The 16,260-nt window shown below is 42.4% G+C and overlaps 2 protein-coding genes across 8 annotated transcripts in view; both read right to left on the bottom strand.

Moving 5' to 3' along the window:
- Window positions 1-6,330, bottom strand: part of abca5 (ATP-binding cassette, sub-family A (ABC1), member 5) — a 49,853-nt gene extending 43,523 nt beyond the window's left edge. The window contains exons 1-3 of one of the 5 annotated variants that reach the window (XM_079492106.1): window positions 6,177-6,308; window positions 4,354-4,414; window positions 2,826-2,986 (exon numbers count right to left, since the gene is read on the bottom strand). In XM_079492106.1, coding sequence (XP_079348232.1) covers window positions 2,826-2,948 — 123 coding nt within the window. In that variant the 5' untranslated portion in view covers window positions 2,949-2,986; window positions 4,354-4,414; window positions 6,177-6,308. Of the gene's footprint in view, window positions 1-2,825; window positions 2,987-4,341; window positions 4,415-6,176 lie in introns of all 5 variants that reach the window. The other 4 variants (XM_079492108.1, XM_079492107.1, XM_079492109.1 and 1 more) reach the window with 4 other exon arrangements.
- A 430-nt stretch (window positions 6,331-6,760) lies between these two features.
- LOC306915455 (ankyrin repeat and SOCS box protein 3-like) lies at window positions 6,761-16,018 on the bottom strand. 3 transcript variants are annotated; one of them, XM_079492783.1, is made up of 10 exons: window positions 15,898-16,018; window positions 13,943-14,148; window positions 13,171-13,341; window positions 12,956-13,068; window positions 12,686-12,818; window positions 12,153-12,330; window positions 11,368-11,586; window positions 9,872-10,168; window positions 9,460-9,593; window positions 6,761-7,441 (listed from the first exon to the last, which is right to left on the bottom strand). In XM_079492783.1, the coding sequence occupies exons 1-10, from the start codon at window positions 15,915-15,917 to the stop codon at window positions 7,239-7,241; spliced, it is 1,674 nt and encodes a 557-aa protein (XP_079348909.1). In that variant the 5' UTR covers window positions 15,918-16,018; the 3' UTR covers window positions 6,761-7,238. The 3 variants fall into 3 exon arrangements, with proteins under 3 accessions (XP_079348909.1, XP_079348908.1, XP_079348910.1); XM_079492782.1 differs by having other exon boundaries at window positions 13,171-13,344; XM_079492784.1 differs by lacking the exon at window positions 15,898-16,018 and adding an exon at window positions 14,442-14,547 and having other exon boundaries at window positions 13,171-13,344.
- Window positions 16,019-16,260: the final 242 nt, after the last annotated feature.

The raw sequence follows: 16,260 nt of genomic DNA on the forward strand, positions 1-16,260 counted from the left end.
TCTAGGGCTGCAAATAGCAATTATTTTTCTTAGAGATTATTCTATTAATTACTGGATTATTGGAATAATGAAGCGTGCTTTTTTTGTTTTTTTACATTAAAAGCAACAAATTGATTAACCACTTGGTGTTATTTTACACTTATTCGAAGCTTATGTGTCGAATGATGGTCTCATGCAAAAAGTCAAAATAGGGATGGATTGTTAATTGATTCTTTTATTAAATTATTGATTATCGCTTATCGGTAATTTTCTTCAAATTGATGTAATCAATTTGTTTGATTAACTGTTGCACCGCAACTGACATCTCTGGAAGAAAGGGCAGAACAGAAAAGTGCTAATATCGGCACTATTCTTTTCAGTTGCTACATTCCAGGAGGTCGGGAAGAAAGGATGAAACAGAGACGGTCATTAAATATGCATTGGTGCAACTTAAATCCAAATGAAAAATGCATGGTTTTACAAAGACAGAAAAGGGGGTAGGTGGGGCATAATGGTAGTGTTTACTCAATTCCTAAATCAAACGCGGGACAGTTGAAGTGCTCTGCCGGGAGGAGAGAATCAATCGATCAGGGTTTTATTGTCTCCACCACCAGGCCGAAGGCATGGGGAGAGAGTATGTTTTGCACTCCGTCCGTGTGTGTGTGTGTGTGTCCTTCCGTCCGTCTGTTACCAGCTAATCTCCGGCACCGTTAACCCGGTCGATGCCAAACTTTGCACACACACTCCCTGGATGCCAACGATGAACCTCTGCCCCACATTTTCCAGAACGGCCTGTTATAGCGCCACCATGAGGCAGCTTTTCAAATGTTTTACCTAAAACTGCACCGATCTGCGTGAAATGTTGCATGCACACTCCCAGAGGCCAAGGACAAACCTTTGACCTGCATTTTCCGCATCTGCCTTTTATAGCGCCACCAGGAGGCCGACTTTTGTAAAACACATTTTTTTATATTACTCCTCCAGATTCTGTCCAAAAATCTCACAAATCGTTACACAGTATCTCTATGGTCATGTGCTCAAGTCGGATCTGTCCGATATTTCATATTCCATCCTAATTGGCTATAATTGGCTTTCACAGTTTGCAAGATTGGCCCGTTTTGAACAAAAGCCTCAAATCATGAACGCAGCATGCAATTTACGTGAAATCTTTCACACATTTTCTTACTAGGCTGAGGAATATATCCCACCCTTTTCACATTGGTTATAGCGCCACCAACAGGTTGATTTTTGCAAAACACATTTTTGGAATAAAATGCCTCAAATCATCCAATTGCCATCAAAGGCGTATGAAGAAATGGCATCCTTTTCACACTGGCCTATTATAGCGCCACCAGGAGGCCACAACCTGACCTGCCCTGGTGGAGACCTGTGCCCTAGTTTTCCCCTGTTGCTCACTCACTGCATGTGTGTTAGTTAACATGGAATTGCAGCAGAAATAGGTATATAGCCATAATAAGAGAGAGAGACTGAGGACTTGGACAAACAGACATGATAATGCACTAGATTCAAAATGACACATACCGTATGAGACTGGCATATGACTAATGAAATACGCTTAATATCGTTTTCTAATGTGAAATAGCCGTGAGTTGAATTGGGCATCTAAATACTGGTTCAACTGTTGGGAGTATTTCTATGTTTTAACCATACGAACGCTAACTATCTGTGTTCTGGTCATTGGTGAACATTTAATGACAATAGTCGATCTACAAGCTCAAAATGCATCACACAACGCAACGGCACGGTTAGCTTGTAGGTCGGCTACTTCAGGGAAGATCGGCTATTTCCAACGAAGTATAGGATTTTAAGTTGTTAAATAAAAATACACAAAGCACACTATTGGGATAGATATTGTAAGAGGTACATACTACTGTTGGGAGACCAACAATAATACATGAGGAATACAAAATAAACCTAACACGAAAATCGCACAACAGAAGTTAATTTGCACACAATTAAAAGTCCCTGCGGACTGCTGAGTTTTTAAGATTTGTCTCTGCGTTTTCTTTCGCCATTTTTCTGAAAAACGGCAGCAGTCTGCATCGCAAGGACCTTATGACTTTAAAGATAGAGTATAGTCCAGATTTACTGCTGACATCCTTTCACACCTCACAAAGCTACAGTATTGTCCAGGTTTACTGCGGCCATCTTTCACACCTCACAATGTGTAAACTGTCAACCCACATTCCTGTCAATTAGACTAGATAGATACTGTGCCAGCTGGTTCCAAAAGTACTGGGCTACTGGCACACAAGTTGCAATATCAAAAACATAGGTCTACAAAGAATTAAACACATAGCAAAATCTACAATTCTACACATTCCGCTGTGCTGTCCTCAACGAAATAAATTCTCAGTTGACCGTTAGTGATAGGAATTTGTCGACTTTTAATCAACTAAACTTAGGACTTCCCTGTATACATTCACATCTTGTCTCACCTTGTTTATGCTTCTAAACTGACAAGTACCAGCAATGACATATACACTGATGTATTTGCACTGTGCCATTCTTTCCTCTGTTGTTTAACAGCTGATGATGTGGTGGCTGGTGGGGTGGCTGGAAGAGGGTGAGCAAGCTATCTGTGTATACAGTATGTACACAATACACATGTATCTGTATACTGTATGTTTCTATGTATCTTGTTCATGTTTTATGTTCATGTTGAAAATGAGATACTGCATCTCAAGGGGCTATCGCTTAATAAAACTCTAACAAGCCACCTGTGAAATTGTGTTACGCTGCTTTTTTCAGAATAGCATTTAGAAGACATTTGGCAGAATCGGGTCCTACTCCTATGGTCTTATAATGGTTTTAAGAAACAACACCTGCAGGCTCTGCTGTTTGGTTCTCCATTTGATCAGCAGGTTCTTGTAGAGAAGACTTCTGGTCTGGTGCCACACTCCTGCACTTCTCTTGTAGACGGGCTGCATGCTGCCAGCCTGCCTCATCTGGCCGACGGGGTGTGGAAGAGATGAGCTCTCTGTTGCTGCAACGTCAAGTCAAACAAAATGCCCAAATTTGAATACCGCCATAACATCGTTGCATGTCACTAAGATTTTGTCAAAGGATGCATTATTTTCTAGCACACTGCAGGCATTGACAGGACTCAGGTTGCCCACCTGCCACTGGCAGGTAAATAAAACCTTTGGGCAGGTTTGCTTTCAGATTGCCCGACCGGGTAAGTGCTTGTTTGAGAGGGGACGCAAGTCACGCAACCATCAAATCCATCCATCCATCAAAATAACAAGGGTGAACCCATATTCATAGCTATGTAGGTATTTGGCATAAAAATTGAGCCCTGTGTTAAATTGAACAGTAATTCAAATTTCACCTATCATTTTATAATTGGCGATTTACATTTTGGGCAAGTAGAACATAACCTGTACGTGCCCGATGGGCAAGTAGAACATAACCTGTACGTGCCCGATGGGCAAGTAGAACATAACCTGTACGTGCCCGATGGGCAAGTAGAACATAACCTGTACGTGCCCGATGGGCAAGTGCCTCTGATACCCGTCAACTCCTGCACTGCAGTAACGTTACTTGGCTGTGAGGTGTTGAAGTAGGAAAAAGGCAAAGCTTGTTAATGAATAGACGCTCACTGTCTGCTGTGCATTTAATCATTTCTGAACTATAAGGTAGATAGATATAGATTAGAGATGATCACCGATCGAGTCATTTGGAGTGAATATCGGTCGATCACCGATCGGTGGCCGATATTCACTCCAAATGACTCAACCTGTGATTTTCAATTTACCCTATCTGTGATCGGCAATCATTTTGTATCTTTGTATCCCACACACACACACACTCACACGGGAACATTTTTGACGTGGGTTTTGGAAATACTCAAAGCGTCCCCTTGGTTACGCTAGATTGGTATGATCATGAGAAAAAGCATCCCTAGTATAGATAGGTGGGCAGTGGGCAATGGGCACCAAGGAACAGTTTGCACCTCAGTCTTAAATTGAATATTTCTTTTTACAAAATGTTAAAAAATATATATATTTGAAAAATGTTTTTAAGTACAATATACATGATTAGATCATGCTTAAATATTCAACAATTAAGGTCTAATGTTTCTACAATTGATACAAAACCCTTATATCCACTTTATCCAGTCATTTTGGGGGCATAAACAAGACGTTGACGGATACAATTAAGTCTGATAATGATGTACCATGCATGTTGTTCACATCATGTAGGTATACGACTACTTTACATCCCTTAAGACTTCAAATATTTCATTTTTTAACATTTTGGACAAAATGGACAAAAGGGTGCCCAGATGTCCCTGGCTAATGGCTAAACAGTGCAAATGTGCCATGCACCTATACTTACTTACTTACTTACTTAGGCAGGTTATCGTCACGTTATGCAGTAGTTACAGATGACAGCCCAGATGACATTGGGCCTTTTAATTTAAAAGAGACATGATGGGATGTACAGATGTTCCATTCCAATTCTTCACTTCACAAGAACAAGATTCCTTTACTGGATCTTCTCACTGGTCAACAAAACACCTTGAAGACCCTAACAGGAGCCTTCGTACAAGGTTTCTTTGACTATGCATGGCTTGCATGCACCTCCTGGTACCACAGCACCTCAAAGGCCCTTAAAACAAGGCTCCAGACTTCCCAAAACAAACTGGTCAGGCTCCTCCTCCGAACCCCCCGAACCCACCTCACCCCTGCCCACTTTGACAGGCTGGAATGGCTTTAATAGGGTCGACGACAGAGTACAGCATCTTGCAATGGGTCTGGTCCACAAGATTCGATACACCACCAAGATACCCATGTACCTGTCTAGATACTTCCTTAATGTTAACGAAGTCCACACCCACAACACCAGAGGGAGTGCAACGAACCATGTGCAACCCAGATTCGGCACAAACAGGGGACTACATTATTTTCGCTCCTATGCCACCAAAATGTAGAACGCCCTACCAACAGTCATTAAGACATGCAAATCCCTTGACTCCTTCAAAACCGCTCTCAAAGGGCACCTACGGATGGCTGCAATTCGAAACGGGCCCCCGTAAAATCTGAATTCGCCCCCCACCACCACCACCACCCACCCCTTTTTCCCTTCACTGTATATGTTTCTTTTCCCTTGTTACCGCCTTTATGATGAATTCCTGTTCTGTTCTTTGGCTATATAGAAGTGTCTATTTGTACGTCTCTAAATGTTTTGATGAATTGAACAAGGTGGACCCTCTTGTAAACAAGTGTAATGCTTTATTGGGTCGTCCACTCACAGTTAACAGTCTTTGCATTGAGTTTGTGCTTGAAATGTACTGTAATTCTGCAAACTCAATTCAATCAATCAAAAAACTCTTTCCTGAAAATGTTTTCCCTGCCGGTTTTGTTCACTGATTGGCCTTGCTACTGCTTTGCAACTGAAAAGAAGTGTCCAGCAGAGCATGCAACACCATGACAGATGCCACCCTAGCCCCATATGTGCCCTCTCCCTACGCTCATTCTGTACTACAGAATGAGCATAGGGAGAGGGCACATATGGGGCTAATGCCACCCCTTTCTCACTGACAATCTACTGAATTATATTGTTTATGTTTGAAGGTGTTTTGTTGCAGATGTTACTGGTATCAGATGTTTTTGAGTGGATGGGAGAGCCTCATATGTGTATGTCCTTGTTGATGTATAGTCAAGTTGATGTTTGACATGTTTGATGTATTAATTGCTTTGTCTAGGTTTTGTGCTGTGCCCTCAGGACCCCCTCGTAAACGAGATGATGCATCTCAAGGGGCTCATCCTCAAAATACATTTCAAATAGAAATAAACATCTGCACCACGTACGACCATACAACATGTCTTAAGAGGGAGCTGCTAGCTTAACGTTATACTGTTACTGTATATAGCCAACCACCTAAAGCTGCCGATATATGCGATGAATGAATGATGCTGGTGGCCATGGGTTAACTAACACAACTGCACGCCATCAGCCGTGACATTTTCCTCCAGGCTCCACGCATACATTTATATTCATTATACTTTATAAAAACACAAAGTCGACATGTTGAGAAGAATGTTACGCTTTCAGCTGCAGCAGCATCGACTATAAAGCTAGCAGCATAAAGCTAACCAACACAACCATCATCAATAATATCTTCACATATTATAACATCAGTATATGGAAGAAACGCACATGGTACTCACGTATAAAATACATTAAGGCATGTCTTTCTGGTAAATGTCCGATTCAACGAGCACGCATTTATTGTCAGCTTTCAGGTGATATGTTTGTGTCAGTAAATGAAACAGATGTAAAAATTGTTTCTCTGCTTTACTTCCGCCTGTCAGATTCGGGCACGCCCCATAATGGTCACGTTGGCCAATCACTGGTCGCGTAGGCGTACGTGTTTTAATGCTTTTTTATCATTATTATTTCAACGTAATTAAAATGTATTATAAGACAGTGGTGGATGAGATTTAGCCTCTCAGACCCAAACTAAAGAATATGACCACATTTCCATGCTGTATTGATGTTGGTACCATTAGGAGAGATAACAGGCAAACGTTGATCAAAATAACAATTCTTCTACATTCTGTAATTGTGTAGACTTCATGCAGATGTTTAACAATAATTTAACTCTTGAGAGTGTAAAATTCATTCATTTCAAATTTCAGTAATTTCAAATTGTATTTCAGTGAAATCTCAAACTCTACCACCAATGTACCACTGCGCTCTGACCACTATGGTACATTCACTGTCAAAGGAAAGTGTTCAACATATCAAAACATGGAGGGCGACACTCATTTTTTATTCTTAGATTATGCCATAAGATGACAGACGTTTCAGATATCCAGCCTTCATCAGTGTGAATAGAGGGTATGCGTGTGACATAAAAAAAACAAAAACAAAGGGGAACACCTACTGAATAAACTACTTTGTGGCCTTGACAGCCCATACATTCAAACAGAAAGGTCCTAGCTGATACTAAATTGCATTAAACAATGTTAAACTAATTTTGCCACTCACTGAATGCATGCACATACCCTCTATAGTAAACAAACAAACCAACAATCGTTCCACTCCTGGCGTTTTGAGCAGGAAACAAGGGAACAGATGTTCTCAACTCAAAGGAAAGCAAAAATAGTAATCAGCACTTGAAGATAAGTTGGAAATAATGTACAAAAGGTTTAGTCATATTGCATGGATACAAAATAATATAAATGTACTATAAAGAGAGGCAGAAGGGCATAATTACACAAGTGTCTTTATAGAACATGTCTGTGAATGTGTATGTGTACGATATCGGTGTGCCTTTGATCTGGCAAAGGCGGGGGTGGTGGGACGTCTGAGAAGTGGAGGTAGCCATGTAGTCGGGTGGGCACTGGAAGCTGCTGGATGAGCGTCGGATGCCCCCCCAACACATCTCTGATCTTCAGCCTGCAGAGGTGGAAGAGAGACGGTACACAGTCTAGAGAGGAAAGGGGAGAGAGAGAGAGAGAACAGAGATGGATTGTTAAAATTCCATTGTTCAGAAGACACTGTGGAATCTGTTAATGCTGCTTTGTTTCTGCACCACATGTCCATTCAATCCAACCTTGGGTCGGGAGCATAGACTGTAAGGTCGGGAGCCTATCTTCTGTTTCTGTAGCATGAGGAAGATGGATGTACCTGTACCTGCCCTGGACATGACGCTAGTATGTCGCAAGGCCTTACCCCGAATCCAACCCTTTATACCAGGGGTATAAACCTGTTTCATTTGAAAAACCATTATTTATTCACCATTTCTAAAACGGTTAGTCCCAATACTTGATTCTGATTGGCTGGTTTATGATTAGACCGTGTACTAAATGTCACAATAAATAATCTACACCTTAAAGCTGCTATAAGCAATAATGACAAAATTTGAATGACCTTTTTTTGGTATTTAGACAGCCATCAATGAGTAAAACGCTCCCCCAAAAAAATGAGTCTCTGTGACACATCTAGGCATCTGCATTCAAACTTTCAAAGATGTTCCTAGAAGCTTTGTCATTGGTCAAAAACACTTCTAAGCACCACCCGTGCTCTAAGGACTGTGAATGAGTCTCTCCAGGCGGGCTTGTAAAGACAGCAATCCTATTCCCCTGTGAACAGCTGACCACCCTCGTAATGTAGCCAAGTAGCCATGCTAGAGTTTGTGACATGATGTTCACATACATATCAGCTAAATCTGCCACCACATAAATGTTGTTTGTCAATGTAACTTCGTTTGGCAAAAGTTGACAACTAACAAACAAAGCCTGACTGGAATGGCTGAGTAAACAAGGAAGTAGCTCTATCTGGTGGCCGTAAAGTGTAACTACTTTCTTCAGTAGGAATCGTTTTATGAGTTTAATATTGCCAATTGTTTGTAACCGTTTTAGACACGTCTCGTGCCTCAACACGCCTCTCAGCCATTATAAAATACAAGGTAATCTGAGACCTCTTGTGGCTTATTGCTTTATTGAGCCACGGAACAACATTTGATGAGATTTAGCCTCTCAGACTCAAAACTAAAGAATTGGCTTGATGGCCCGGGTATCGGAGGAGACCCGAGGCTTTCTTCACCCTCCCAATGACTGATTGTGGGGGTTAGCAGAGATGGAATACTTGTAGAGAGGCTGGGGAATTGGGAATTGGCTATACTAAATTGGGACTTGAAGGGGAGAAAATGTTTTTATTTTGTTTTGCATGTTTTGCACAATAACAGTCTTTTCATTATGTCTGCCCACGATCTCTGATTCATACAGTGGGCTACGTTTGTTTACCTCAGTCACTGATACTAAAATCTGATATTCTATTTTTATTTTTTCTATGAACCTGTGACTTGACACCCATACTGTTATAAAACGGAAATAAAAAGATTTTGAAAAGAAGATTTCTCATACCGGAAGTTCAATGAATATATGGCAGTGAATGGAGCCGGCAGGACCAGCTCGTGAACAAACATTATTTCTGAACAATTGAGACCGTTGTCATATAAATCGGTTCAGGAATACAAAAAAAGACATATCACAGGTTGTTCTCTAATCACTTGCTTTTCGATGTGCACAGTACATCATTTTATTGAGCATCATAAACAGCGGTATAGGTATCGTTTCTGCCAGACAGGAAGCGGTGGAAAGTCTCACGATACTTGGTACGTTCAGAAAGGTACTTTGTGCTCTTTAGATACCATACCTCTATCAAATTACACAGTGTACATACTGTACTGTACACATCAAAAAGCAACACAGCAGACAATAATGTGTTATATGTCTTCTGTTATTTTTCAGAAGCGATTACTTTACAAAAGGCCTCAGTCATTCAGAAATAGTGCAGCCCAGTCACGTGACCATGTCCTTTCCTTCTGTAAGCTTCCTTGGTTTATGGCAGACAATCTTCCTTATTTACTCTGATTCTACGGCACTGTCCGTGGTTTTGTCCTAATTCTGTCCTAATGTCTGACTTGATCATGCGTGGCCTTACCAAAACAGGCCAGTGGTGTCCAGGTCTTCTCATCCAGTCTCCGGAGCAGAATGTTTCTCAGATCTTGTGACAGGGTCGACCAGTTCACGAATGCCAGTAGGTAGTTCAACACCTCGCTGTCTGCCTTTTCCAGCCTATGAAAGCAATCACAAGCTCAATGTGGTGTCCTTGACGGAGCTAGTACAGTCAGGGGGTCCCCAGCTAAATGATTGATAGCTAGGGAGTATGAACCAAAGTGTTACTGTAACAGTGTACGAATGAAGTCATAGGGATGCTAAAAAAAAGCTAAAAAAAAGGTCATATCGAGCCAGGATTGAGAATCACTGCTCTAACCCATTTGTAGATTTTGTACAGTGTCAAATTATATCACTAAAGTAAACAGGACTATGCAATGAAAAAGCAAAGAGCTTACATGATGGGCTGCAGCAGTAAAGACGGCTCCAGGTCTGCCTGTAGGAGCACGGGCAGCCAGCCGGAGGCAAACTTCACATAGTTGAGTGCTACACAGAGCAGTGCCCTCAATTCAGTGCGCCTCAACACTCTTCGGTGGTCTGGTATGGAAGAAAGGGTCCGGCTCATATTCTGGATCTTGGGGATATGTCTTTGCTGCAGTATCAGCGGCAGCAGCCATGGTTTAATGGGCAAGGCAACCATCCACACAGCCTCAGTCAAAGTGGCTCCTGCGGCCAGCAGCAACTTCGCCGTTTCACTGAAAGAAGAGATTTAGTTGTATATTTCAGCCATGTCATACAGCAGAAAAACTGCATTTTAAATTTACATACTGTAGGTGTTAGACTCCTCTAGCATGTGGCAGAGTCCTGCACGGGTCCAATTTTGACAACGATCAATAATCAGAACCGCGTTCCGACACACTACCCACGATATCAAAATACAACCAACAATACCGTCCCGCCCGTCAAATAATGGACCCGTTAACCGTTCATATCACCGGCACCGCTCGCTATCTTTGACTTAATTTCATCCAACACCATGTGGTATGGTCACTGTGGTGTGGTGGTGGGTCGCACACGGAAGAGGGAAGGCAGTTGACTGGCATTAGAGACATGCGGATGACCATCCGCATGTGCATATTAATAATCTGCCCGTTATCCGACCGCATTAATTAATTATTCCAATTTATAAATGCGGTTTGCGAGATTCTGCCGAGATTTTGTGCGTTTTAAAAGCTATAATAAGCCTATAGATAGATGCCATTAATCTATTTGCCGCATGTTTTCACCCGTGGTTTATCCAATATTAATTTATAATATATTTGAATGACCCAAATCCACCCTAAACTGCAGTTTAACCGCGGCTAAATCTGCCATCCGCAGGTCTCTTTACTGTTGCTATATTATCATCACAACATAAAGTTATATCATGAGTTCCACCTACATGGCGTTATATATCAACAAGGATAGGATGATAAGATTAGCCTGCCCTGATGAGCGTCTTGAATTGATCCAATTCTGATCCATCTGTATCAGAAATTACGTTAACTTTCTGAGTGACGCATTACTTTACCTGGGTTAGCCTACATCTTGTACATGAATGTGGACATTATAATCCATTGGCGTTTCAATAGCGCAGGGTGACGAAAATAGCCTACAGGCAGCTCGTAGTGAGAACTGAGAAGGCCCTGACACCCCAGGTTCAGCGCTTTGCCCTGGGGACCAACAGGTGGTTGGCAGTGGCACCACCAGGGGCATGGTGATGTATGAGGTCGTAGAGGTAGCAGAGAGCTGCTAGGTTGTTCAGGGCCTTAGGTGGTGAGCAGTATTTTAGAATCTATTCTGTATTTTACTAGTGAGCCAGTCCACTTCGGGGAGCCAGAAAGAGGGGCGTTGAGCTTGTATCTCTGATATTTTCAAAGGGTTTTTTTTTTGTTAAATGAGTTTGTGTACAAACCTGCATGGGTGGGCATGGTCACACGCTATAGACATGGCCAGTGGGGAATGATGACCCAGTTTGAGACTGCAGTCCTGGGCGTCTGGACTGTAGCCCTCCTGCAAGAGCAGCTCGACACTCTGCTGCCGCTTCTGATCCACAGCTACGTACAGAGGACTCACCATGGCCTCGCGGCGGGCGCACGCACGGTCCGTCACAGCTATCAGCCTCTTGAGGATGCTGGAAGCACAGAAGTGAGAAACATTTCTCAGTATACTCAATGATTCACTCAACTCACGATACGATTCAAATCACGATATTAGGTTCACGATACGATTTTGAAACGCAAAATATTTTGCATCTTTTCCAAATGACCGAAAATTATTTCTCTTATGGCCCCTACACACTGTAGGAGTTTTAAAGTATTTTTTGAGGGGCGCTAATGTTTGTCTTTAGTTCAATGTTTGTTTTGTAAACGCCATTGACAATGAAGGGAAAATGTGCCTCATTACACACACATTGCGTAACAAACATAGAAGACGACGAAGGTGAGGATGCAAATTCTGATTGGCCGGAATGAGATGATGTATGATGATGTACGATGATAAGAGCTGATGATGATGCACGATGTGACACACAGGTGTGATCTTTTTTTTAAATCAATTTAAATTTTCACCATTTTGAATAGCGAATATTGCCAATCTACAATCTCACAACACGTTTTATAATGACATGCAGCCTGCAGTGTACTGTGTATATACAGTTATATATCACACAGAAACATCTTATGGATCAGTACTAGGTACCTGATGTGGCCCAACTGAGCGGCAGCGTGAATGGGGAGCTGGGGCCAGTCAGAGCTGCATGGGAGGTTAGGATCAGCGCCGCGCTCTAAAAGAAGCTCCACGCATCCTTCATAACCCTCTTGAGCTGCAATAAACAGCGTCGTGGCCAAGTCCTCGACCTGGGCATTCACGTTGGCACCTACAGTGGAAAACACACGTGAACACCTAATAACAACAGTAATAAACTAGAAAGGTGCAATTCTGGGGAATTGCAAGTGTGGTTGCACTGATGCGAGTCGTGGGGAATCCATTTATATTATAGAAATAGATAGAGAGTGTGTGTGTGTGTGTGTGTGTGTGTGTGTGTCATTGTGTCTTATCATTAAAATAAGATCTGGTTGCAAAAGGGGTGAAGTGTCCCTTTAAAGGCAGAAAAGCCCCCCAAAAATATTTTTAAATAAAGAAGAGAGGACCAGCCGGCGGGCGGACCATGTCTAGTAATAATGATGATGATGATGATCGTCACAAAAACACAGTAAGGGAAATTGGTTGACCTGCATCAATAAGAATCTCCAGGCACTGCTGCTGTCCGTACTGCGAGGCTAAAAACACAGGAGTGATATTGTGGTCATCGAGTGCCTCCAGGTGACACACACCAACCAGTGTGCGTAAAATGTCACTGTGACCCTTGGGAAAGAAAATAATAAAACTGTGACATGATTCATGGTATAAAATGTAAACTGTACATCTGTGTGTGTCTCTGTGTGTGTGTGTGTGTGTGTGTGGGGGGGGGGGGGGGGGGTGTGTGTGTGTTAAAATATTACCTTATAAACAGCTTGGTGAAGGCAGGACCAACAGGAGGCAGTATGTGTGCCGTTGACTTCTGCACCTTTACGGACTAGCAGTTCCACAATCCCTTTATGCCCAGCATCCACAGCTACAGTATATAGTAACAAAACGGATAAATAACATATAATATACAGATTTAAGTACCACAATGACAATAGTAATGAATGAATGCGTTCGTTACATACAGTACCTGCAAAAAGAGGACAGGACAGATCGTTGGTTGGCTGGTTAATGTTGCCGTGTGCTTTCAGAAGGGTTCGTACCACCGGCAGGTTCCCTTGCCGTGCCGCCAGGTACAGTGCAGACTCTCCCTCGTGAGTCAAAGAGTTCACGTAGCCGCGATGGCCGTGCGATGAGCCTGCTGCTTAGCAATTCAGAGGAGAAAAGAAAAGCAGGAAGAGAAAAGGGCGTCTTTAGCCACTGAAACCTAATACTGTGCCATACGACGAACATGAGCCATGAGCAATAATGTACGGAAGTATTTGAGACCACCTATTGATAATCAAAGGCCCCTTTTCCACCAAAATAAGATAATAATAGAACTGGTTCCCTTCTAGATTCTTGGAACCGTGGCGTTTTAATGGAACCGGCGGCCATTTTTTGGTTCCAGTTCTGAACCAACTTTTAGGGTTCTGAACTTCTGAACCAATTCATTTTCAGTGGAAACACTCTGAACTGGTTTAATATTAGGCGGGAAAAAATACTTGAACCAGTTCCACCCCGGTGGAAAAGGGGACATAGGGTACTCGTGTCATACGTGGCACAGGGGTAAAGTGGGATATGGTGGTTCAACTGCAGTGCTCTTATTTTACATTCCACAGACCAGAAGACAGAATGTTGCGTGTTGTGTTTATTGTTGGTTGCGTCTCCTCTCAAACAAGCACTTGTTTGAGAGGAGACACCCCCCCCCCCCCCCAAGTATGTATGAACATAACTGTTTGCCGTATACAATCCTTGCTTACCAGCAGCAGACAGGATCTCTTGCACGCACTCCTTGTGGCCAGCGGCTGCTGCCTCGTGCAGGGCGTTCCAGCCACGGTTGTCTCTGCTGTCTACGCTGAGGCCTTTGCAGATCAGCTTCCGAACACGCTCTCTGCACCCGGAGCGAGCTGCTGCCGCGACGCTGGACACGGTGTCCCCGTAACACTCAGTGAAGTCCATCGCCTTTCTAAGTGTTGGAATTTAGGAGGATATACAATTATATTATACATACAGGAACTGGGAAGTTTGTGTTTTTTTCCCTCACCTATGAATACCTTAATGGAGAGAGGGAACAACAAGTTTAACTAGAGTAGTTTTCCACCCTTAAGCATCATTTTATACTTTGTCGCACATGTGCAAAAAATAATGGAAATGGCAGATCTACAAGCTCACAACAAGTTGCATAGCAGTGTTATCGGCTTGTTGATCTGATATTGTCACTATTTTTGAAGAATTGTAACGTTTCTTGAAACTTCTCACCTATGACATGCCCAAAATAGGGACTGTTTTATTAAATTGTTGATATCAATTACTTTTATGATACATTAAATCGATTAGTTCTCTTAACTGCTGCACCCCTGATCTGCAGGGCAGAATCATAGAACCATTAGGGCTATGGACCAGAGCTACCCAGCTGATCTGTGATTGGACGGTGATAAAACCTTTCCAGTTTGCTCTCTGTGAGTGAAAAACATTTAGCTAATTAACTTGCCCTACATTTGCCAGGAGCCCAGGACCGTCAGAAGATAATTTACAAGGAAGGGGTGCTTGCATAGCCTTGGATCAATTCAAGACTATGTCTTTTGACATTTGCATAGAGAAATACGAAATTATTGGTCACGGCCACACAGCCAACTCAAGGTACGGCCACGGAGCCGACTTGGTGACCCAACGCAGCTCCTCCAAGGAAAACAAACAAATGAACGGAGCTGAACGTGAATCCCCCCCACCGCCCACACCTTTTTCCCCCTCACTGTATACGTTTCTTTTCCCTTTTTACCTCCTTTATGATGAATTCCTGTTCTGTCCTTTGTCTATATAGAAGTGTCTATTTGTACGTCTCTAAATGTTTTTGATGAATTGAACATTGTGGACCCTATTGGAAACAAGTGTAATGCTTAATTGGGTCGTCCACTCACAGTTAACAGCCTTTGTATTGAGTTTGTGCTTGAAATGTACTGTAATTCTGCAAACTGTTAATACATTTTTCAATCAATCAAAGTATTAGTCAGACTCGGATATAGTCTTGAGCCAAGGCTAGCATTCTGTCATTGCTGTGTGACTGTGACTGAGAGAGTTCATACAATACAGTGCAAAGAGAGATTCCTGCATTCGTGTTTAAACCTAAATGGAAAACGTAAAAAAATAAATGTCCAATTGATTGATTGAAATATGTATTAACAGTTTGCGGAATTACAGTACAATTCAAGCACAACGAGTCAATACAAAGACTGTTAACTGTGAGTGGACGACCCAATAAAGCATTACACTTGCTTGAAATGAAATTAAATGAAATGAAATCTATATTTACCCAGGGTATCTGGGCTAAGCTCAAGAACTTGTTTCCAGCCAGGCCCTGCTCATAGAACACATTTCATCGTAGTGGTTCAATGCCTTGTTCAAGGGCACTTCAGCGGTGGTAATTTTAACGTGTCGGACGGCTGATTCGAACTAGGAACCTTCCGGTATCAAGACCGCGCCGCTATCCGTTCGGCCACCGCTGCCACTTACAAGAGGGTCCACCTTGTTCAATTCATCAAAAACATCACCAACGCAATGGACCAGAGCCCCACACACAGTGTTACGCTAGGAGACAATTTAAACAAACGTAGTACTGTAGTGATTAATACTGTATATGATTTTATATATGTATATAAATACATGTATACACGATTACACGGTAATGATCGGTTGTAGTAACGAGGAAAGTTCCTACCCTGTGGGCATTTGGTCCATTTATAAATGTATATCAAGTGCCAGTTGGGGAGTTTCACCAAAGAGGACCATTTTACCAGTTCACTTTACTTCCGTACACACACGGCAGCTACTGCTGCGATTGGTCAACAGAAAAGACCCTGTGACATGATTCGACCAATATTATTGTGGGTGCAAAAACCTAGATTGGGCGAGAGGCTCCCCCTAGTGGCTAATCTGAATTCCGCTGCAACTTCAGATTTAAATCAACTAAGGCAAATACCGTTAACTTCAAATCATGATGCAAAGGTCAGTTTTAAAAGGTCTTTCAAGGGTTGTCAGTTTTAATTTAATGCTGCTACATCCACAAATTCCACCTGCATCC

Source organism: Electrona antarctica, assembly GCF_951216825.1.
Source record: "Electrona antarctica genome assembly, chromosome: 22".
NCBI classification, from domain to species: Eukaryota; Metazoa; Chordata; class Actinopteri; order Myctophiformes; family Myctophidae; genus Electrona; species Electrona antarctica.

Coding starts and splice junctions, on each gene's coding strand:
- LOC306915455 (XM_079492782.1), bottom strand. CDS start 15,917: ATGGACCAAATGCCCACAGG. Junction 14,149..15,897: donor ATGGACCAAATGCCCACAGG/GTAGGAACTTTC, acceptor TCCAACACTTAG/AAAGGCGATGGACTTCACTG. Junction 12,331..12,685: donor GGAGATTCTTATTGATGCAG/GTCAACCAATTT, acceptor TTTCCACTGTAG/GTGCCAACGTGAATGCCCAG.